This window comes from Grus americana, chromosome 1 (assembly GCF_028858705.1).
Source record: "Grus americana isolate bGruAme1 chromosome 1, bGruAme1.mat, whole genome shotgun sequence".
In the NCBI taxonomy this organism is placed as follows: Eukaryota; Metazoa; Chordata; class Aves; order Gruiformes; family Gruidae; genus Grus; species Grus americana.
In genome coordinates this window covers 57,167,080-57,188,242 of record NC_072852.1, presented here as the reverse complement: position 1 = coordinate 57,188,242, position 21,163 = coordinate 57,167,080, and the positions used below count along the sequence as shown (strand labels likewise).

Sequence of the window (21,163 nt, the reverse complement as noted above, 5' to 3'; positions counted from 1 at the left end):
GAGCCCAGTGAAGCAGATTAAAGCTTACTGTGCAGCTGTGTTAGAAGCATGCTTCTTGGGGGCTGCCTTGGCACAGTGTTTGCGAGACCCCCCACAGGAAGGGCAGGTGGGATTGCAGGAAAGGGGAGGTGTCTGTAGGCAGGAGATGGAGCAATGCAGGGAGCTGAATTTGCTGTGTGTGTGCAGAGGTAACAGAGGACTGCTGTGTATTAGAGATGCGGACAGTAGAGACCACTTCAGCTGGTGTGTGTGAATTCCTCAGTCCATGAGGACGGCTGCATGCCTCCAGGTGGGAAGTTCTGATCTTGATACGATGGTGCGCTCAAGCCCTCCTAGGAGAGGGATTGCTGGGAAAATCTATGCAGGTGGGAAGGCAAGGCTTCACAACTTCCATGGAGAAGTCAAAATGGGAATTGCATGCAACACCTCCCCAGCTGGGGACTGTAGTGGGAGGCATCAGAAATAAAAGGGCAAGGAGTCTAGTTGCCCAGAGGGCACAGTGTGGACAGTGGTGGGATGGGGCAATATCCACATGTCTCTGTTCAGTTGTTCAGTGCTAAACTGGTAAAAGTGTCTGTTCTCCTTCTCCTGCCCCCCAGAAAGAAGAATCCATTGAGCAGCCAGAGTTCCATTATGATGAATTTGGTTTCCGAGTTGATAAGGAAGGTAAAGTCAGTCCCATCCCTCCCAATTCCATTGTGTCCTGTGTCCAGCCCTTCCCCTGCTTCCAAGTATGGCAGGGTGATTTTGCAACCATTCTGTCCTAGGCCTCATCTAGCCACCCATCATCATCTTTCTGTATCCTACCATTGTAACAAAGGGCTGTGCATTAGATCTGCACGCCTTATGGGAGTCTGGAGCACAGAATATGCAGCAGTCTCATTTCCATCCCATTATGCTTGTGTCATGGGTGACAGAGCGAGAGGAAAGCTAAGAGGAAGTCATCGTTTCCATTAGCAGCTGCATGCTGGGGAAGGTCAGCTTTCCCAGTTGACAGTGGGGTCTCTGTTGTGGTCAGTAGCACTGTAAGCACCGACAGCAGGCATAGTGACACGTGCTGTGTGTTGAAAAACTTGCGAACAAAGTGAGTGGCAGCACTATGTGTTCTACCCGTCCCAGCAGCTTGGCAAAGTGTAGGGCAAATTGTAGGGGCAGAACCCACATCCTAGTTTTTCTGCAAGATACAGAGGCAGGAGACCAAATAGAAGGAGGTGTGGAGACCTGTTGCCGCTGGGCACTGAACTACGACAGCTGGCTGCCTTTGCAAAGAGGAAGAGAAAGGAATGGGGTACGCAGGAATTGCTTTATATGCTTTGAGAGGACATTTCCAGGGCTCAGGCCATACAGTGCAAGGGCAGAAGTTGTTGGCACATGTGCCCTGAGGCACCTTGAGTCATAGAGGATCCTCTTTGAAGCAATGACCCGGAGATGAGGACAGGATACAGCAATTTTCTTTGGCCAGAACATTCGATAGACTACTTGTGCATTATAAAGTCAGCAGAAAGATTTGGACTGCATCGTTGGGATGATGAAGGACAGGGTGCCTTACGTCAAATCTGTACTTGTGCTCAAGTATCTATTTTAGAAAGCCAGCCTCAGTTTAAGGTGCTCTCTCATTGTGAATTTGGAGGTGTCCCTGTTAAAGCTTCTTTTTGGTGATAAAATATCCCTGAAGTTAACATTTTGCACCTCATTACTTGCATGAGCATATAGCTTCTGCTTGCCACCACTGAAGCCTGCTATGCTTTTGTCAGGCTGATTTACAGATCCTTACAAAACCCAGCAGCATGACTGCTGTCAGAGTCTTGTTTAATTCCAGCCACGCTATGCACTAAATCATGAGTAAGTAGAGGCTAGAAGCCTGCTGACAGCTGCTTAGTTCTCAAGGCCCCAAATTTTATGACCATAAAATTTGCTGCATGGAGAAGACAGTTAGAAATGAAGCTTTGCCTTTCCATGCTCTAGCTGGAAGATATGAATGTTTTTAAGACATTTTCTTCATATGGCCATCTTACTCCCTACCCTATGCTCGTTCCCCCTCTTGTTTTTTCTCTCACTTGTCTCCTTTTCTTTCCCTTCCCTTTGCTGAGGCAGATGGTGCTGAGCCAAACTCCAGCAAGCTTCTGGGGATCCCACTGACGGAGGAGCCACAGCAGAGGCTCAAGTGGCAGGCTCATCTGGAATTCACACACAACCATGACGTGGGCGACCTCACATGGGACAAAATTGAGGTCACCCTACCGCATTCAGACAAGCTGCGCTCCCTGGTGCTAGCCGGCATCCCACATAGCATGAGGCCACAGGTGAGAGTGCTGCCTCTTCTGGGCAGGCTGTCCTGCCTGGAGTAAGAGACAGTGGAGCAAGACCACTTACTCTTGGTTGAGAGGATGCCGGATTATGGCTTTCTGTGGCTGTCTTAGTGACTCTTCCTATCTCTGTTCACCCTGTCCCCCCAGCTGTGGATGCGTCTGTCGGGGGCCTTGCAGAAGAAGAGGAACTCAGAGATGTCGTATCGGGATATCGTGAAAAACAGCTCTAATGACGAAAGCATTGCTGCCAAACAGGTAGGACATACTGTCTAGTGCTGACTGGGCACAAGGGAGTGGGGAGAATGGCAAGATTTGCTGCATGAGAAGGAAGGGATGTCTGCCTGACACCTGCAGCAGGGACAGTTGAGAGGACATGTGTGGTCAAATCCTGCTAAAGCTTAATCCTACTGTTGGGCATATTTCTCCATTGTTTTGTTGGAATAGCAACTGTGCAGCTCCCCTCCTTCCTAGGACAGCAGGGAAGGGGTTGGGCCCATGCTACCTGCAGTCTAGAAAACAGTGCTGCAGTTGCATCTCAGCAAACATCCTGATAGTCACTGAAGGAAGTGAAGGGTGAAAGGCTGATAGATGCACCTCTGTTGAGGTAGTAGCAGCTGCTTACAGGGCCTGTCTTTGTTCCCTCAAATACAAAGTCTCTGAACACCAAGACGACTGTTACAGAGTGTTTTCCCTCTTCCTCTGACCTCTCCTTTTGCGGGAGAAGGCAAAGGGTATGGCAAAAGAAACCTAGCTCTGCACATGTTCACCTCTCACTAAGAAGATAGGTTCAAAATGGTTGGAAGGAGGAACAACACTGCCCAAGGGAGATCTGTGGGCTGTTCACCTCCAAGTCCCCTGTCACAGATGTGGCCAGGTTGTTGTTTTCTTTCTGTTGGGAAGCCTTGCTTGAAATCCAAGCAGATGAAACTCCCAACCAGTATGCCTGTTACTCTCAGTGGTGAAGCTAGGGGCTGAGTTTAGGCTAGTATTTCTCGGGAGACACCAAGTCACGATCTGGACTGGCATTTTCCCACATGTCAGTGAAGGCTGTTAAACTGACCCTGGGTGCTTGGACAGGGCCATCTTCTTTGGTGCCTAAGGACTTCTGCATGAGTGTGGGGAAGCAGAGTTCCCTGAGGCAAGGGGCCATGGGGAAGTGCAGAGAGCACAAGGCCATTGTTCAGATGGTGCTAGCTGACCCTGTCTATGCTTATGGTTATCTTGCAGATTGAAAAGGATTTGCTCCGCACAATGCCCAGCAACGCCTGCTTCTCCAACATGAACAGCATCGGGGTACCACGGCTACGCAGGATACTACGAGGACTTGCCTGGCTCTACCCAGAGATTGGATATTGCCAAGGCACTGGCATGGTAACCTGCTTTCAGAGTGCCTTTATGATAGGGATTGTTTTGTCTGTGGTGGCTATGCTGCGGCAAGTGATTTGAGGCAGTGCTGCCAGACACTATGGCCTCCAGATGAGCCGAAGGGAAATCCCTTCCATGTGGAATGTTTTTCCTAGAGAAGGGAGAGCAGAGTAGCACCACATGTCCAAAGATGTGGAAGAATTCAGTGCATCTGTTGGGGAGGGACAGGTATTACACTGAGGAGAAATCACTTCAGTGGGAGACTGCAGGAGAGCTGCTGTGGGGGAAGGAGGACGTTGGTCACCTAGATACTGGTCCATTTCTCCATCCGAGGAAATGGGGGAAGACTTCTGCTCCTCTTAGGACATGTAGTTCTTATTCCTTCAAAATCCTAGGTGGCTGCCTCTCTGCTGCTCTTCTTGGAGGAGGAAGATGCCTTCTGGATGATGTGCGCTATCATCGAGGAACTGGTTCCTGCCTCCTACTTCAGCACCACCCTGATGGGCGTGCAGACTGACCAGCGTGTCCTGCGACAGCTCATTGTGCAGTACTTGCCCCGCCTGGACAAACTGCTCCAGGAGCATGACATCGGTAAAAGTGTGCCCTAGAAATCATAGCTTTTCTTGCCAGAGTGGCATGCAGGCAAAAATTACTGTTTTTGTTTCACAAAAGGAGAGCAGCAGGGCTAGGAACAAATTTCCTGGCCCTTCAGGCAGTGCCTGGTCATCTTTGAGCTGGGAGGAGAACACTTAGGAGAGTCCATCTTCACTGGTTGGCTGACTTCCTCTGTCATGTTTCTTTTCTGTGTCTTTATTCACAGAGCTCTCCTTGATCACCTTGCACTGGTTCCTCACCTCTTTTGCTAGTGTTGTCCACATCAAGCTGCTGCTACGTATTTGGGACCTCTTCTTCTACCAGGGCTCTCTGGTGCTGTTTCAGCTCACTTTGGGCATGCTCAGTATGAAGGTAATTCCCACCTCCTCTTCCTCCTTTATAGTACTACAGTGTTTAATTCTGAGTTTTAGGGGCAAGAAGGTTTTGTATCCACTTCCTGTGTGTGGTTTGGGCATGTACTTGGGAAGATGACATCCTGCCTTCCTCAGAAATGGGGGCTGTGAAGAACTTCCAAGGCACTTCACAGGATTCAGGGATTGCTGTTTCCCCTGCCTACCTCATTTGTTCCCTCATAATTAAACCCCATCAGCTGCCCCCCTCTATTCAATCTAGATCCCAGCCCGAGGGTCCATCTTACATAAATCAAGATACTTTTTGATTTTGCACAATCTCTGAGCAGAGATATAAAGCTGAGGTTGTGGTCATCTGGGAAGCTTTTGATGGCACTGTTGAATGCTCCAAGAGGTTAGTGTTGTCCTGACTACATTTGATTTGGCTGGCTTACATTTAACTGCCTGATCTTTTCCTTTTTATGCGAAAAATAATTTTGTGGTTCAGCTTGTTGCGCGAAGGGCAAGGGTGATCCTGTTGGGAATAAGGGGAAGGTGGAGCACAGTTTGAACTGGTAGGGGCTACGCTGCATGTGAGACTGAGCTGCTTCCATTCCTTTGTCCCCAGCAAGATCCCTGCTGAGCCCAATCCTGACGGTGGGTGCAGAATAGCTTCTGGTTTTTCTTTGCTTGCTGATTTGACTTCGTTTCAATGACGAATGCTGTGATTCAAAAACATGCCAGCTAGAATTTTGGGGGCAGATCTCAGTGCAGTAGAGTAGTAAAAGATGATGTTCCCCTCCCATAGGTAGCTTGGACTCTTCCTACTGAAGTTTTTATGGAATTATCTAGTTGTACTTTCATTGTTTCTGGCCCCGACTGTACACTGAATGTAAAATTGCATCTAGCAGCCCCAAGAGCATAGCTGTCATGCTCGCTGTTCTGTGGCAAAATGACTGCATCATTGCAGGAGGATGAGCTAATCCAGTCTGAGAACTCTGCCTCAATTTTCAACACGCTCTCGGACATCCCAAGTCAGATTGAAGATGCAGATGTGTTGCTGCGGGAGGCCATGCGTGTGGCTGGCTCTCTGACAGATGTGGCGGTGGAGACCCAGCGTCGCAAACACTTCGCCTACCTCATCGCTGACCAAGGGCAGCTGCTCAACTCCAGCACCACTGTCAACAATTTATCCAAAGTGAGTGCACAGAGTCCCATCTGCCTCTGCTGCTTCATTTTTACCTTTCCCTTACATGTTCCCTCCCAATTGTTGTTCGAGAGCAAGAGGTCCTCCTGCCTGAAAGAATTTTAGCTCCAGTGGAGAAAAGGTCTTGGGAAGTGAGGGGGAGGTCTGTACTAATGAAATGCTGCCAGATCTGTCCTGGTTGATAAATCCCCAGGTGAAAGGGATATTGACATTGATTGTAATTTAATGAGAGTTATGATGAAAAGTGATGCATTTTATTAATGGAAACTAAAAGAAACAACATATGCCTTTGGCAAAATTTGCTTGGAGCGTGCAGAGTAGGAACTGCAGTTAATCCATTAGCAAGAAACTGATGTACTAAAGTAACTCTGGAAGGTAGAGTCAGAAAACAGCAGCAGCCTTTGAGAAGCTGAATAAAAAATGCACCTGCGTTTAATCTTGGACTACAGCCTGCAGTTGCAGATATAGTAGCTCCTGCTTGTCAAGCCTATGTGGAAGATATATTCTTGATGCTTGTCTGTGTGCTAATCACAAGACACTCCTGCAATTCTAAAATGTAATAGGCATCCACTTAGAAATGTATATATAATTACAAGTAGAACTGCTTTTGGCAACAAGTAGAATTAGAACTAAAATTATTCACTCGAATCATGGTTGATTCTTGAACTTCAATTATGCTTTTATAATAATTGAGCTATAAATAACCCATTTCACATGGAGCAGATCAAGCAGTAGAGCTGATTCATCGTGTTAGAACCGGAACTCCTGTCTAAAATTGCCAGTTCACTTGCCTACCCTTTCCAGCGGTAGCTGTCAGGACCCCTTGCCCAGAGCTGACCTGTGTGGAGGACTGCTTTATTTTATTTCTGAAATCTGTCCTAATGTGTGCACTGTGTTCTCTCTCTTCCCACTCCCTCAGATTGTGCGGCGCAGGACTCAGCGCAGGAAATCTGGCATCACCTCTCTGCTTTTCGGTAAGGGCAACCCTGCGCCTTTCACATGGTGTTGATGGATATAGCAGCCTAGGAGGGAGGGGAGTGAGCAAAGCAGGGAAGCACTGGGACAGAGGAAGAGGAGAAGAGGGAGCCAGAACTGAAGGGTGAGAGGGAAGAAGTGCAGTTTTCTACTTGCTTGCTTTGGTCTGAGCTCAGAAAGTGAATTTTAGGTGAGATGGTTTGTCTTTAAATGGCAACTAACAATGAGCTGCAGCTCAGCCCAGCTGTCATGTCCTCCTTGCACTAACAAACAGTTCAAACAAATTTTCTGGCAGATCATATGCAGTCCACAGGCTGGATGTTGTACTCTCCTGTTCTTCCTCTGCTCAGTTCAATAAAATCTCTGAAGATCTGTGACAGGGCAGGATGGTCCAGTGTGTCACCCATCAAAATTTGTAAACGCAAACATCACTGATGCTTCCCTGTCACTTATTCCGAGAGTTCAATGTGAACACTTTCAAGTCTTAATTTTCTTCGCTGGTGAGCTAAGCCAGAAAGCACACAGCCAGAATAGGTTTGGCATCAATTTAAAAGTAACTTGCTTCTGTGACTCCATAATACCCCTTTCTTTTGTAAGCCTCACTGTCATCACCTTCCTTGCAACTAGTTAGCCTTCTTGAAATTGCCACATCTCACCACAGAAAGTGTTTTTCTGGAGGAAGACAACATACTGAATTTACAGGGTTCAAACAGTGTTCCTGTTGTGGTTCAAATGGCCTGAATAAATCTAAAACTGGGTTTTAGTGGTCTTTTCAGAGAATAGCTTTTCTGATGTTCTCCAGAAAGCTGATATACTGTCACAGGCTTGCTGCAAGCACATACAGTATTATATATAAAAGTTATGGTAGAAGACCAATGAAGCTGTAAAGTCAAGCATGCAGAAGTGAAGAAATGCAAGAAAGTTGCTTGTGCAACCTAAACTCAGACCTCTTGTATGTAATGTTACCATAGAATCAGTACAGACTGAACCGGCAGGGAATTTAGCTGCCAAATGCATCTTTCTTGTGTTTCAGTCTTCTTGACCAAGTGTGAGTAGCTTTGCGACAGTAATTGTGAGTTATACCCACACACAAAGATAAATTTTAAGATCAAACTTCAAAATGAATCAATGGTAGAACCGAGAGGATTGATAGGGTTTTCTCATTTTAGTGGGATTTCTCTATAGTCACTGTCATGTTTTTTAGCTAATGTTATTCTCAGTAATTAAAACATTGGTTAAAATAGAGAAGTTGTCATCCTGCAGCAGATAACCCAAATGGAAAACTTCAGCCCAAGTGAGGGAAAGGAAAGCTTGGATGTGATAAATTCACCTTATACTGGGAACTGTCAATCAACTTTAAGCGTAAAGTCTGCTGGCTGTGATAGTTACTGTGTAGCACTGGTACACCACCCTCAGCTGAGTGGGAATAAGAACTTACCCAGAACTTAATTCTTCTTCCTTAGAGTGAATGTAGATTTAGTAGTGACTTGGACAGGAGTCATAGAATCACAGGAGCACTGTTTGGAGGGGACCTCTAGGTGTCTGTAGTCCAACCTCTCTTGCTAGAAATCAGATTCTTGCTCATGCTAGATCAGATCGGTCAGGGCGTTCTGTAGCTGGGGTTCAAGGAGTGGGACCAGATTTCTAATGAAGGAATAGAAAGAAAAAACAGTGAATGGTAGTTTGGCGGAGAACATGATGTGTGTGTTGCCCTTTTCCTGTTGGATGGGCATTGCAACAAGGAAATGCAGGAGAGCTAATCCTCCTCTGCACAACGGTGCAGCTAGTCAGTCTTTGCAGGATCAAAATCGAGCCTCCTCACGTGTGGTCAATCCTGCACTGGTTTCCTGTTTTGGAAATGTGCGTGCAGGCCTGTCGGGTGCAGTCAGGTGAATCTGGTGGAAACTGCAGTTGCTTTCCTCTGTATCGTGTGTATTCTAAGGTGGGAGGGTGTGGAACTTGCTTCCCATATCTCCTACTTATGTTTGGGTGGGATTGGTCTGAGTACAGAGGGAGGAGCATGGTATTTTGGCCAGAAGGGACTGAATGATGACAGAAAGAATCAGTGATCTATGTAATTGAGGGCGGCCCACAGAGCTAGTGTGGCTGCGGTTGAGTAGTTTCTTCTTTAGTCACATTCTGTTTTAGCAACATGAATTTTCTGGGAATCCCCGTTGTCTGCGTAATCACCTATCTATTTACAATCTTTGTATCTCTGAATCTGTAGTGAGACTTCTTACATGCTCTATTTCCTACCCCTGGCCACTGAGGAGGAAGTTTTGTTAATTTTCATTGCTTGGACTGGGAGTAAGTATTCCCTACAATTTTTCTAGTCCAGAAGCAAAGTTCAGTTTTCTCTTAAGCTCTGTGTTTCTGATTCTCTAATCATTTAATTTAGCAAATAGAAAACAATTATAAAAATAATTTTAAATCTAATTCTGTGCTTCTATTGATGTTCTTAAAGGTTTGGCCTATTTTAATTAGGATCAGTTATGATTAAAAGATACTGTTAATCACTTTTCAATAAACAGAAGCTTCATGTGTACGTAGCTGTTGCAGCAGCTGTATAGCTCAGGCCACGCTTTATTCATATTGGTTTCTATAATGATGTTAGAAGATAAGCAGAGTGCTAATTTGTTAGCCAGTGATTTACTTGGGTCTTGCGTAAAAGCTGTGTTTGTATAAAAATTGGAGTTCAATGAAAAAGAAATTGTTTTAAACATTGATTTTGTTAATCAAGCTACCACATCTTCAATATATTATAGAGAGCGCAAAAATAGATGCATGAAAATACACTTTGAATTTAAAATGAACTGAATTTTTTTTAGAAGCAGCAGCAAATGGTTCATTGTTGCCAAACATCATGTACCCAATTTTTAATGCATTCAGATACATTAACAGCCTAATGAATCCATCTCATTAGGTATCTTTTTGCATAAATTAATAGAGATAGGCTGTCAAAACTCCTGGGGGAATTAGTGATTGTTGAAAGATGCTTTGGTAGCTTTTACTTTGTACTTGTGACCATTTCTATACACCCAAAACCTTTGAAATCTGGTTCGTAGGGAGGTCAAGGTCTTAAGTAGATGGCGGATTTTGTGTCATGGCTCTGACTTCTAGACTAACAGAGTAAAGTGGGCTGTCTTGGTTTTTCAAATCTTTTTCAAGACTCTATGAAGAAGATGCTCTCAGCCTGTGAGGTATGCAAAAATCAGAAGTAGTTCAACCAAAAGCTGTTTCAGTGTCAGGAGAATTTCACTTGAAGAGAATTTCTGAAAGTTCCCTAGTTTTGTGTCCCGCCATTCAGCCGTCTATATACTGCATAGACACTTCTCTAAAGCAGTACGCAGTACCTTGGTATACTGAGTTGTCCAGACAGATCAAAGAAAAAAACCCAGCATTTTCCGTTTCCATGTGTGGTTTGAAATACTAGCTCCTTAAAATCCGAGACAGTCAAATTGGTATTGGTTATTTACATTATTGAATAGATAAGCAGCAAGTACCTGCCTTAGTGTAGGCACTTCTAATGTCAGGCTTTTTTGATTTCTGCAGAATCAATGACTTCTAATGTTAACAAAAAAAATAAATACCTTATACTTGCTGTCCTTTACTTGCCTTCCCTCTGGTTCTGTGGGTTCCCCCAGGGGATGACGATCTGGAGGCACTGAAAGCCAAGAACATCAAGCAGACAGAGCTGGTGGCCGACCTGCGTGAGGCCATTGTCCAGGTGGCACGACACTTCCAGCGTGTGGATCCCAAGAACTGCAGCATTGTGAGTGGGAACAGCTGGATCTGCACTGCTGTGTGCTCCAGGCATGAGTGTTGAGTGGCCGCTACAGGACAGGGCTGTTCAAATGCTCCTGGAGTGTGGGCTTGAGGAAGAACATTCCAGGTGTAACGGGTGGAGGATGAGGGTTGCTCAACCCATTCCTGCTGGAGGAGGGGTGTGCTGGGTGGTTGTCTACCTGCTAGGAGCAGGAAAAGGTTTGGGAACAGGTGCATGCAAGCTTTGGCAGATCATTTGGGAGTCAACTGTTGCTTTTCATTCCTCTTTGCTCTTCATCCACATGCATGCTAGGATCTGACGCCAGACTACAGCATGGAGAGCCACCAGCGAGACCACGAGAACTATGTGGCCTGTTCCCGCAACCGACGACGACGAGCCAAGGCACTACTGGACTTTGAGCGCCATGATGACGATGAGCTGGGCTTCCGCAAGAATGACATCATTACAGTGCGTCAGTTATGAGTCAGGGGACGGGGCAAAACCATGCAGATCCAACTTGTTTGGGATCCTGCCCTCCCTGTTTTGCAGGGAAAGAAGGGAGGAGATCAGCTCAGAGCTCAGTTAGGAGTCCAAGGGAAGCAGCTGCTGTTTCTGGGGGCTGCCTGGGGATGAGGCAGTATGTTCCTGTGAGTGTTGTCTTGTGGATCATTCTCAATGCAGCCACCAGGTCCCTTTCCTGGCTGCCATACAGCTGAGCAAAAGATTGATTTGGTTCAACCTGGGTCCCAGTTTAAGACCGTGCACTAAGCTGTGGTAGCACTGTAAAGGCATCCATTTGCATTTTAGCTGTCGACATCCCAATCTGAAATCGGGGTAAACAGGGGTAACATTGTGCTTGCAATAGTTTTTTGCCCTTGAAGGCTCTGGGCCACATGAGAAGTGAACATTGGCAAAACAGTTGAGAAGAAAGCAGTTCCTCATTGTGCACACGCAGCTGGGCAGCTGTAGGATCTCCTACAGTGCCTCCTGGCACTGCACTCTCTTCAGCCAGTGTTTTCCACTCCCTATTTTTCAGATCATTTCCCAGAAGGATGAGCACTGTTGGGTGGGAGAGCTGAATGGACTGAGAGGTGAGAGCAGAATGGGTTGCACTGGGGGGGAGTGGGATTGAATGTGGAGCATCCATTTATCCACAGCAACTGCTCTGGCACATTTGCAGCAAAGGCTCTGCCAGTTACCTGGAGTATCTGCCAGGGACAAGGGAGACGTTAAAGCAGAGTATGAGAGCAGTGGTGCAGCTGCCTGGTTACTTCTTGCAACCAGCAAGTTTAGGCTCCATCCTCCTGGCACAGAGCGCTTGGGTGCGTGCCATCTCTGCTGTTGGTGGGCAGTGTCCTGTAATTGGCTTCCTCTTGCAGTAGTTTTAATTCTTTTGATTTTTGAGGCTGCTCGCTGCCTTCTTAGGGTTGGACCCTATGAACTCTGATTTATTCTCAGCTTCCGCTGGGCTTTGGTCTTGTCTGTGTTAGAGGTTTCTCAGTGTCTATATCAGGCTCACCTCTTTGTCTACTCTTTGTAGGTTGGTTTCCTGCAAAATTTGTGGAGATCTTGGATGAGCGGAGCAAAGAGGTAACGAAAAAAACCCCACAACAACAAAACCCCCCCAAAAACATAAAAAGAGAGTCATGTGAAACATAACTGAAAAAACATAGTTGAAAAGAGCTGTATATTTCCTTTCTTGAGTCTGTGTTCTCTCTCTGGCAATTGAGTGCTTAGTGATGTGATCAGGCAGTTTATCTTGCTAATCCTGTTTGCTCAACTTCCTGATGCTGACCAAGTGGAGAATGAGGGCCCCAGAGGGCTGCAGGGGGTAGCTGAGTGTGATGCCTGGGCTTGCAAGGACCCTAGAGCTGAGCCTCAGGGAAGCTGAGAAAGCAGCGGGTAGAAAGCAGGATCCTGTGGGCGGTGTTTCTGCCTGCTCCCCACTGCCGGTGCTCTCTTCCTCCTTTGAGGCTGTGCCTGTGGATCCTGCTCGTGCTTTGTTGGCACCAGAGTGGATTCTTCCTGAGCAGCTGTGCCTGAGGGAGGGATTCTTAGTTCCTCATGCAACCAGCAGTGGTGAGATGCCACCTATCTAGAGCAGATACTTCAATATGGCCCCAAGGCTGGGGTAATGGATAGGAGACAAATGTCATCAGTTGTTGGCCTAGGCAATTTGCAGTGAAAGTGGAGAACGTCCTGTTTTCCCTCTCCCCCTCAGCGTTTGGTGAGTGAGGAAAGGCTCAAAACCTGACCTGAGACCCCAAGAGAAGCTCCTAGGAGATGTCGCTATTGACGTTGCACTTGCTTCCTCGCTCCCTTCTCAGGGCTGGTTCCTTAGATGCAGATCAGCTCTCTGTGTATAAACACACCCTGTACTGCTGAGCAGTTCTCCTCCCAACTGTGGAAGTAGGGAGGATCCCACTCATCCTAATTTTGGCATGTTACTGTTCAGCCCTTCATGCTAACAATGTGTCAGGGTGATACCTCGCAGTGGTGTCCCAGCTGACCTGGGAATTCCCATCTACCCCCATTTGTCTTGACTTTTAGCGGCTTACAGAGTTCCAGAGACCCTCATTGCAAGTCCCTCTCCTTACCTTCACTCAGGCAGCATCACACCAAAATGCAGCAGTTCCTACATGCTGGACGCTGCCAGGATGTTGCTGGGGTCACCCGTGTGGTGTCCTGGGCAGCACCTAGGCACAAAGGTCCTGGTGTTCCAGCAAATCCCAGGGAAGAAGCACTGAACGTGGTGCCTTATGCAAGAGCCAGCAAAAGCAAGGGGTTAAGGGCGGGGGGCAGGGCTGGTAGGCATCTGGGAGTGGAAGAGGTGTGTGCAGAGAAGCTGTAGGTGAGTGACCACCTCCATGCTCTGCCCCCTTGCCAGTATGCTGAGGGCTGGCTCTTCATGTTCCTCAGTACTCCATCGCTGGAGATGACTCAGTCACAGAAGGGGTGACAGACTTGGTGCGAGGGACGCTGTGTCCAGCCTTGAAGTCTATATTTGAACATGGATTGAAGAAGCCATCTCTGCTGGGGGGGCCCTGCCATCCCTGGCTGTTCATTGAAGAGGTGAGATGTCTCAGTTCCCTTGGTGGGGCAGTGTTGCCAGAGGGCTGGGGTGAGGGGGCTGTAGGGCGGAGTGTCCTGACTGTCCCTCTGCCCTATTAGGCTGCAAGCCGAGAAGTGGAACGGGACTTTGACTCTGTGTATTCTCGCCTTGTGCTCTGCAAGACTTACAGGTAAGGCCACTTTATTCTCTCCAAGCGGCTGGGTCTGTGCCCCACTCCTGCGTGCTCGTCAAACTGCTGCTGCTCTCCACCTTGGGAAGGGTCATGGTCTGCCCCATCCTCCTGTGGGTGTGGTGTCAGCAGGCTGTTGTGCCTGTGCTGACTCGGGGCTGGCAGTGGCTCTTGTCCCCTTCCCCGGGCTACTCAGTCTGCTTCTGGGTCTGTATCTTGCTCTCTCATGGCTGCAGGATCACCTGTGGGCTCAGCAGTTGCAGGAGAGCTGTTGGGGTATGAAGGGGGAAAGGTATATATGTGGCCAGGTTGGCTCCAGAGCTAGCTAGGTCTCTGCTGTGATCTTTGCAGGCTTGATGAAGACAGCAAAGTCCTCACTCTGGAGGAGCTGCTTTACCGGGTGAGTGCTTGCTCCCAGCCCAGCCAGACCCCAGCTCCTCACGTGGGGAAGTTTTCCCCTGGAGGCTACTGGAGGGTGATGCCCATCTCGAGACTCTCCCAGACCTTCCCTAATGGGAAGGAGTAGAGACACCAGGTGCCTGGGGAAATGCAGAAACTGAAGCCATCAGGAAGGCTCGGCCCCTGTGATGCTAGCAAGTGGCACTGGGTGAGGGTGGGGAGCTCCGGGGAGGCGAGCATTTGGCTGTGTTGCTGAAATGGCTGCCCAGCCTAAGGCTAAGCTGAGAAGGCAGTAACCACATCTTCCCTCCCTGCAGGCGGTTCAGGCTGTGAACATGACGCACGATGCTGCACATGCACAAATGGACGTGAAGCTTCGTTCCCTCATCTGCGTTGGACTCAAGTGAGTCATCCAGTCCTGATACCCTTGGCATCATGGGTGCGAGGAGTTTGGGAGGGGGCAGAGCGGGCTCAAGGGCAGCAGTTGTTTCAATGTACCTTAGGCCACAGGGTCTTTTTCCCCCCTCACTGCAGCCACTGAGTGGGACCTGCTCCTTTCTTGTTCATCGCGCTGGCCTGGCTCCTGGCTGGAAGAAGTAGTTCTTACTGCAGGAGCGGCTCACACAAGTTTACTGGGTTATCCTGTTCCTGCCAGGAACAGGACTGTGGGCTGGGGTCAAGGCTTGGGCTGAAAATAGACTGTCCCAAAGGGATGGGGCTTATTTCCCTGGCTTCAGCCCAGTAACATGCCTCTACCCCATCACTGCAGCGAGCAGGTGCTGCATTTGTGGCTGGAGGTGCTGTGCTCAAGCCTGCAGACTGTGGAGAAGTGGTTCCATCCATGGTCATTCCTGCGCAGTCCTGGATGGGTGCAGATCAAATGTGAGCTGAGGTGAGTGTCCCCGTGGGCCTCGCCAGGGTCTGGAATGGATTTCCTCCTCCTCTGCAGGAGGTGGCCTTCACTGTGGCTGGCTTTTGGGCCCTCTCTAGTGAGTAGCAGCATGGGCTGCCCAGACATCCCCACTGCAGAGATTTCCTTCTGTGTGCTGAGGCAGCAGCAACTGTCTAGACAGTTTAACGCGATGCACTGCGCCTGCCTGATCCAAGGGCAGAGCTTGGCTCCTGGGGAGCTGTCGTGACAAACAGGCAGCCTCTGCCTGCCAGCAACCTCCTGCTGTGCCCTGCACCTACTCTGGTGGAGAGACAGCCTTTCCACCCCTCTGCTCTCCAGGTCGTCTGCCAGCCACCACGAGTCCAAGCAGGGAACAGGGAAAGTGCTAGGGAGATGGTCCGACTGTCACTGGCCAGGAAGGAGTCGTTCACTGGCTGACTCCTGGTAGAGCGAGGGAGTGATGTCAGGGTCTGAACGCGGCTGAGCTCACACAAAGCACATCGCGTGGAGCCCAGGGCACACATCCACACTGTGTGCTCCTGGCCCCCCTGCACTCTGCAAAGTCACATCCACTCTCAGAGAGCCACAGAGCAAACCCCCACTGCCGCCACCACCACTCCAGCCCCGTTGCTGCCGCCGTCCTGCAGGAACTGGCTTTTGTCCGTGTTGCCTGGTTGCTTCTGGCCTCCGTGGGAGCATCTAGCCAGGAGCAAGCCTGTGTGTACGCACCTTGGGGTGCCCTGTTCTTGCGCTGCAGTGTCCTATGGCCGCTTTCTCACAGCACAAGGGTTGTGCTAGTTCAGCACAACCAAGTAGGACTGGTTCATGGCTGGGTGCAGGTTTGTGTGGAGCAGGTGCATAGGCTTATGCCATGTTTCTCCCAGCCAGCTTCCTGTGGAGGGCCTCTGCTCCCTCACCGCTGCAGGAGCTGGAGGATACCCCCACGCAGGAGTTTCCCCTGAGCCCAAAGTTTGTTGCCAGGAGGTCTGAGCTCTGCATCCCTGTCCTAGGGACAGCCTTGAGGCTGTGCCTGCATAGAGTGGAGTCCAGCGAGGGAGCTCCACGTGCCATCCCCATGCGGCGCTTGTGCATGGGGGTCAGGCTGCTTCTGTTATTTCTGGAAGAGAGAGGGGTGCAGAAACTCTGAGGTGCTACTGGCAGTTCTGGAGAGGAACCTGCAACCCTCCCCATTGCCAGCTGCAAGCAGTCTTCGGCTGCGTGTGTCTGCAGTCTTGCAGAGCCCGAGGCTGCCCGTGCCTCCCTGCGCTGCTGTGTCAGGCTCTGTAGGGGTTGCACTTGAGTCACATCTTCAAGCTTTTCTTTCCAGCCTAGGCCTGGCAGGATGTGAAAGCCCAAAGAGGAAGGCTGCCCTTCAACACCAACAAACAACGAATTGCGTCCTTGCAAGCTTAGTGGCCTGCTGGGGCAAGCTGAGGAGCCAGCAATTGTGTGCCTGGGGGCAGCAGTTGTGGGCACAAGGCTGGGCATGTGATCCACGAGGGAGGGCATGCGTGGGGCGGGTGTGTGCGTGTATTACCATTGCTCTCTTCCATTGCAGAGTCCTCTGCAAATTTGCCTTCAGCCTCTCTCAGGACTGGGAGCTGCCAATAAAGAGGGAGGTGAGTAGGTGGCGTCTCTCGTTCTGTCCCTCAGCCATGGGCTTCACTTACTGCCTCCCTCTCCCAGCTTTGTGTTCCAGCCCATCCTCTGCCTCCTCTTGAGCCAGCACCAGAGGCTGTGGCTGGAGCTGCTTTCCCTGCCAGCGTAGGCTGTGCACAGGCGCTGTGTGGCAGTGCTGGCAGAGGGTGCTGCCTGTCCCTGCCCAGCTAGGGCAGAGGGAAATGGCAGGCCCCTCCCTTCCCCGGTGCTCTCCAAACCGCAGGGCCTCTCCCTGTTTCAGCTGTGTGGAGGCGGGAAGTGCAGAGGGCGGCTCTGTCTGGGTGCCGGAGATCTCGGTGTGCTTGGGCTCTGCCCACAGACACAACCTTCCTTTTTCTGTCTGTGGTGCGCTGACCCAGGTCTGTGTGTCATCCTGCAGGAGAAGGAGAAGAAGCCGCTGAAGGAGGGTGTGCAGGACATGCTCGTGAAGCACCATCTCTTCAGCTGGGACATAGATGGGTGACCCCCACCCTGCCCCATCCTAGGGAACTTTCTCAATGGCGCACACTCCTCTCCCCCACCCCCATCATGTCTCACCCCCTGCCCTCCCCCACCCCACCCACTTCTATCTGTGACAAAATCCCCCTCGGGGGGGCTGCCAGGCCACCTAGGACAGATGGCAGCAGCGCCAAGAGGCCGAGCTGCAGACCCAATGGAGGTGACAGTCGAGGGTGATGCTGTAAAGGGACAAGTGTGTTCTGGCCACAAAAATGAACGTGCCCCTCCCAGCCTTCCCCATCTCTGCCACCCCCATCTTCTGCTTGCCTCAGCCCTGCCTCCCCCCTGGTGCCTGGGGGAGCAGCCTGGTCCGCAGACCCTCGCGCGCTGCCCCATGGGCCAGCAGCTGCGTGGGTGTGTGAGCATGTCTGCTACTGTAGCTGTGGGGACGAGGCAGCCCTTGCAGCGTGGCTTTGATCTGAGAGAGCTGGTGCCGTTGGCAGGTGGCACTGCGGGTGCAAGTAGAATCCGGGCTGGTGAGGAGAGCCTCGCTGCTGCACGGGAGCGGGGATAGCGCACCCCCCTCCATGCCAGCCAAGGGCTTCGCCTCTGCCGGGGAGAGGGATGGCAAAACCTGAAGCACTTGGACAAGTTCCTCTGACCTGGAGCCGGGGCTGAGAAGGGGGAACAGGCATCAGCCTTACCCCACCTCCCTGGCACTGGTGTGTGGGTTGTTGACAAGAGGTGCCTGACTGCACTGGCCTGGTACCACTGTAACAGCCTTAGGGGATGGGCCTTGTCTCCTCTGGGAGCAGACAAAAAACACCTTTCCCCTAAACAAGAGTGTTTCATGCTGTCATTTTAGTCTCTAGATGATTTTTACTGTTAACCAAAAAGCTGTAAATTAACTCCAGGAACGTGTATATTTTGGCACTGTTGTAGCTCAGGATGGGGTTCGGGCTGGCGCTGGCTCAGGGAGACTAACTCGTCCTCGTCGCCCTGCAGTGGCAGCGGGGACACGGGTCGGGAGTGGAGAATTGCTGCTTTGTGGTGGTGGCTCTGGATATGGAGTCTGTGACTTTCTACTGAAAGCGCTTGTCTGTGAGCACAAACTACTCATGAAATGACACTAGATTCTTACTTTGTTCAATGGGTTTGTAAATAAACTGCATCTTCGGAGAGTGCTGAGCTTTGACTTTGTTTTTTGACAGGGCAGGGAGTGGCTGGGGCAGGAGCAGTTGTGGTGCCAGCAGTGGCGGCCCTGCCTTGTGCCTCTGCTGCCAACCCTCCCTGAACAGCAGCTCTGCAGAGGAGGCCCTGAAAAGCAAGAAATGCTCAAAACTCAGGGGTGTAGGAACAATGCGGGAGGGCAGCCCTTAGCAAAGGGAGAGGGGCTGGTGGAAAGCAGGGCTGGGTGGAGGCAGAGGACAGTGTGGTCTGCACATGAACAAGCTTCTCCAGAGAAAAGCAGGTGGTGTCTCTTCTGCGAAGTAGGACAGTAATGGGTCACAGGCCATGGGAGAACTGTGTTCAGAAGCCCAGGCTCACAGAAGGGTGGAAGTTGCAGCGTATTTACTGATGTGAAAATTAGTGTTTTCACTTAAAATCATTCCAGTTTGGCATCTGGCTGAGGAAGGCTGCAGTATCCCCTCACCACCAGAACAGCTGAGGTCCAGACCAGCATACTGGGCTGGGGGAGGCTGTAAAAGCTGCCTATGCTTCTCCTACCATAAGACCTACTTCTGGTTGCAGGGTAGGTAATTTCCGTACCCAGAGGGACTCTCCCTGCAGCCAAGAAGGGATGAGGCACCACCTTGCCAGCTTCTTTTTTTTTTCAGGTTTGAGAAAGACCCAGAGAGCTTACCTACCCTTAGCTGGAAAAGGCAGAGTGGCCCCAAGCCCACCCACCAGCATAGCAGAGAAGTTTTTGAGTACGTGGATGTTTGAAATTTTTTTAATAAAATGGATTTTTTTTTTTTCCAAATATTTGTAACTGAAAAAATAATTCAATTTAAAGATCCATTCTCTCCCCTGTTAACTTGTCACTTTTATCCTTTTCCAGTTGAATACTCGCTCTCAATCCGATGCCCCAACACCATCATCTCAGATGGTGCTGATCACCCCTCGCTGTTTGCTGCATAGTGGAAGGGAGAGTGCGTGCTAGTCAAATACACATTACAAACAAGTAGTGGTTACAGCAGAAAGATTCAGGATTACATTCAAGGTAGAGGCAGAACATCAGACTTTGTTTTTCCCAACGGGTGCAAAAAATGTATGTCCAGGGGAATACCTCTTCCGACAAAGAACTATTGAACTATTATTCAAACAAATAATAGTAAGAAAGCAGAGAATGGGGCTAGCCTGCTCTGGGTGCTGCTGGGGAAAAGACTTGCTAATATTTCCTGGGATGAGGCACCATCTTTCCTCTGCCCCCAGGCACCGTGTTAGCGCTCACTCTCCTGACAGAAGCCCCTTGTGCGGAGGGTCTCTGGCAGGTTAGCTGGCTTCCTCAGGAGGTGAGGCTCATGGTTTTGTATCGTCTGGGCTCCTTGAGGGCTCTCGAGTGCATCAGCCAAGCTTGAGTCTGTTGGGCAAAGTTAGGGTGATTAAATTCCTACAAAATTTTACAAATTATGGTAGCTGGGTAAAGGTGAAAGGGAGCAGCTGTGAGCTCAGCCTTTCACCATCAACCCTGGGGAAGGGCTACATCTGTAACTGGCTTTGGCATCCTTCTGACAAAAAAGGTGGTGGTGGGGGAAGTGCCTGGCCCAAGTGGGAGGAACCAGGGGTGGCTCAGGCCAGGACTGCCGGTGGAGTGCTCCCACCTTCCTCTAGGAGCTCATTGCACTTTGATAATTTCATTCTTTATTTATTGGTTGCAGCTTTGTAAATATTTGTACAAAAGAAATCATACAGCTGGGTTTGGTGTTGGGTGGGTTTTTTTGGGGGGGGGGCTACTACTCACTGTGGGCTAAAAGAAGCTGATTTTGCTTCAGTTTGACAAACAGGCAGCCTCACTTTTTCCCCTTAGCACTTGAAAGATCCTCCTACCCCTCAAATACTTTCCTCCTAAGAAACCACTTGTCTCCTGTGCTCACCTGGTCCCACGGCTGGGCAGCTGCCCGGGGGGGGGGGGGGGGGGGGGGCTGGTGGGAGCTCTGTAAGGCAATTGCTAATCCTCTCACTGCTCCCAGTGAGCACCAGGGCTCCACCAGGAGAGGAGCGAGGGAAGGCTCCAGCGGTTGAAGGGAGTGTCCACCAGCCCCAGTTATTCTGATTTTTAGGACATGACACTGTAACTTGAGCAACAGAAAGCGGGGGGGGGGGGGGGGGGGGGGGGGGCTAACCTCTCCAACCTGGACACTGAGGGAGGCAGATAAGAGGCTCTGAGTTGCTTACAAGTGGAGAGAAGGGGGACAGAAAGGAAGGAAGCTGCCAGCAGGCTCCCTCTGCAAATGATTAAGAAAGTGGCTCTCCATGCAGTTAACAAGCAAATAGGGCTCAGGAAAGCAGGAGTTTCTCCCAGCTGCAAAACAGGTATGACCTCTACCTGGCTGCCAGTTTAATGGCTGACAGAGAGCAGGTCGTGCAGGGCTGGCATTCACCTGCCCCACCGTGGAGCAGAGGTACCTGCGCCCCCTGCACCAAGGCCTCCCCCTGAGAAAAGCATCAGGTACCAAAGGAGAGCAACAGATGCCCACCCCCTCCCCAGCTGGCAGCACTGCAGCCCAGCGCAGGGGAAAGGTGGGGACAGAATCCTCAAGGTATTACAAAGGATGGCAGGTTATCCTTCCAGTGCCTGAGCAGGGTCAGCACCTTAATCCAAATGATTTCAAAAGCCCCTGCCTTCCCCCACCTCTCTCAGCCCAAGCCGCCTGGACCCATCTCAGGGCCAAAGCAGGGATAGCTGTGGGGCACGGTTAGGCTATGTCTCACCTGGTAAATATGGCGGTGAGTTACTAGTAAC

At 50.1% G+C, this 21,163-nt stretch overlaps 1 protein-coding gene across 6 annotated transcripts in view; it reads left to right on the top strand.

Moving 5' to 3' along the window:
- The window catches only part of SGSM3 (small G protein signaling modulator 3), a 30,521-nt gene extending 12,144 nt beyond the window's left edge, over positions 1–18,377 (top strand). For 4 of the 6 annotated variants that reach the window (XM_054819336.1, XM_054819344.1, XM_054819354.1 and 1 more), the window contains 19 exons: positions 600–666; positions 2,095–2,303; positions 2,457–2,564; positions 3,537–3,680; positions 4,070–4,265; positions 4,495–4,640; positions 5,589–5,816; positions 6,745–6,799; positions 10,445–10,572; positions 10,879–11,034; positions 11,603–11,657; positions 12,107–12,156; positions 13,486–13,638; positions 13,738–13,808; positions 14,160–14,208; positions 14,525–14,610; positions 14,977–15,099; positions 16,658–16,718; positions 17,138–18,377. In XM_054819336.1, the coding sequence (XP_054675311.1) occupies positions 600–666; positions 2,095–2,303; positions 2,457–2,564; positions 3,537–3,680; positions 4,070–4,265; positions 4,495–4,640; positions 5,589–5,816; positions 6,745–6,799; positions 10,445–10,572; positions 10,879–11,034; positions 11,603–11,657; positions 12,107–12,156; positions 13,486–13,638; positions 13,738–13,808; positions 14,160–14,208; positions 14,525–14,610; positions 14,977–15,099; positions 16,658–16,718; positions 17,138–17,221 (2,169 nt within the window). In that variant the 3' untranslated portion in view covers positions 17,222–18,377. The remainder of the gene's footprint in view (positions 1–599; positions 667–2,094; positions 2,304–2,456; positions 2,565–3,536; positions 3,681–4,069; positions 4,266–4,494; positions 4,641–5,588; positions 5,817–6,744; positions 6,800–10,444; positions 10,573–10,878; positions 11,035–11,602; positions 11,658–12,106; positions 12,157–13,485; positions 13,639–13,737; positions 13,809–14,159; positions 14,209–14,524; positions 14,611–14,976; positions 15,100–16,657; positions 16,719–17,137) is intronic. The other 2 variants (XM_054819370.1, XM_054819380.1) reach the window with 2 other exon arrangements.
- The last annotated feature ends 2,786 nt before the right edge of the window (positions 18,378–21,163 follow it).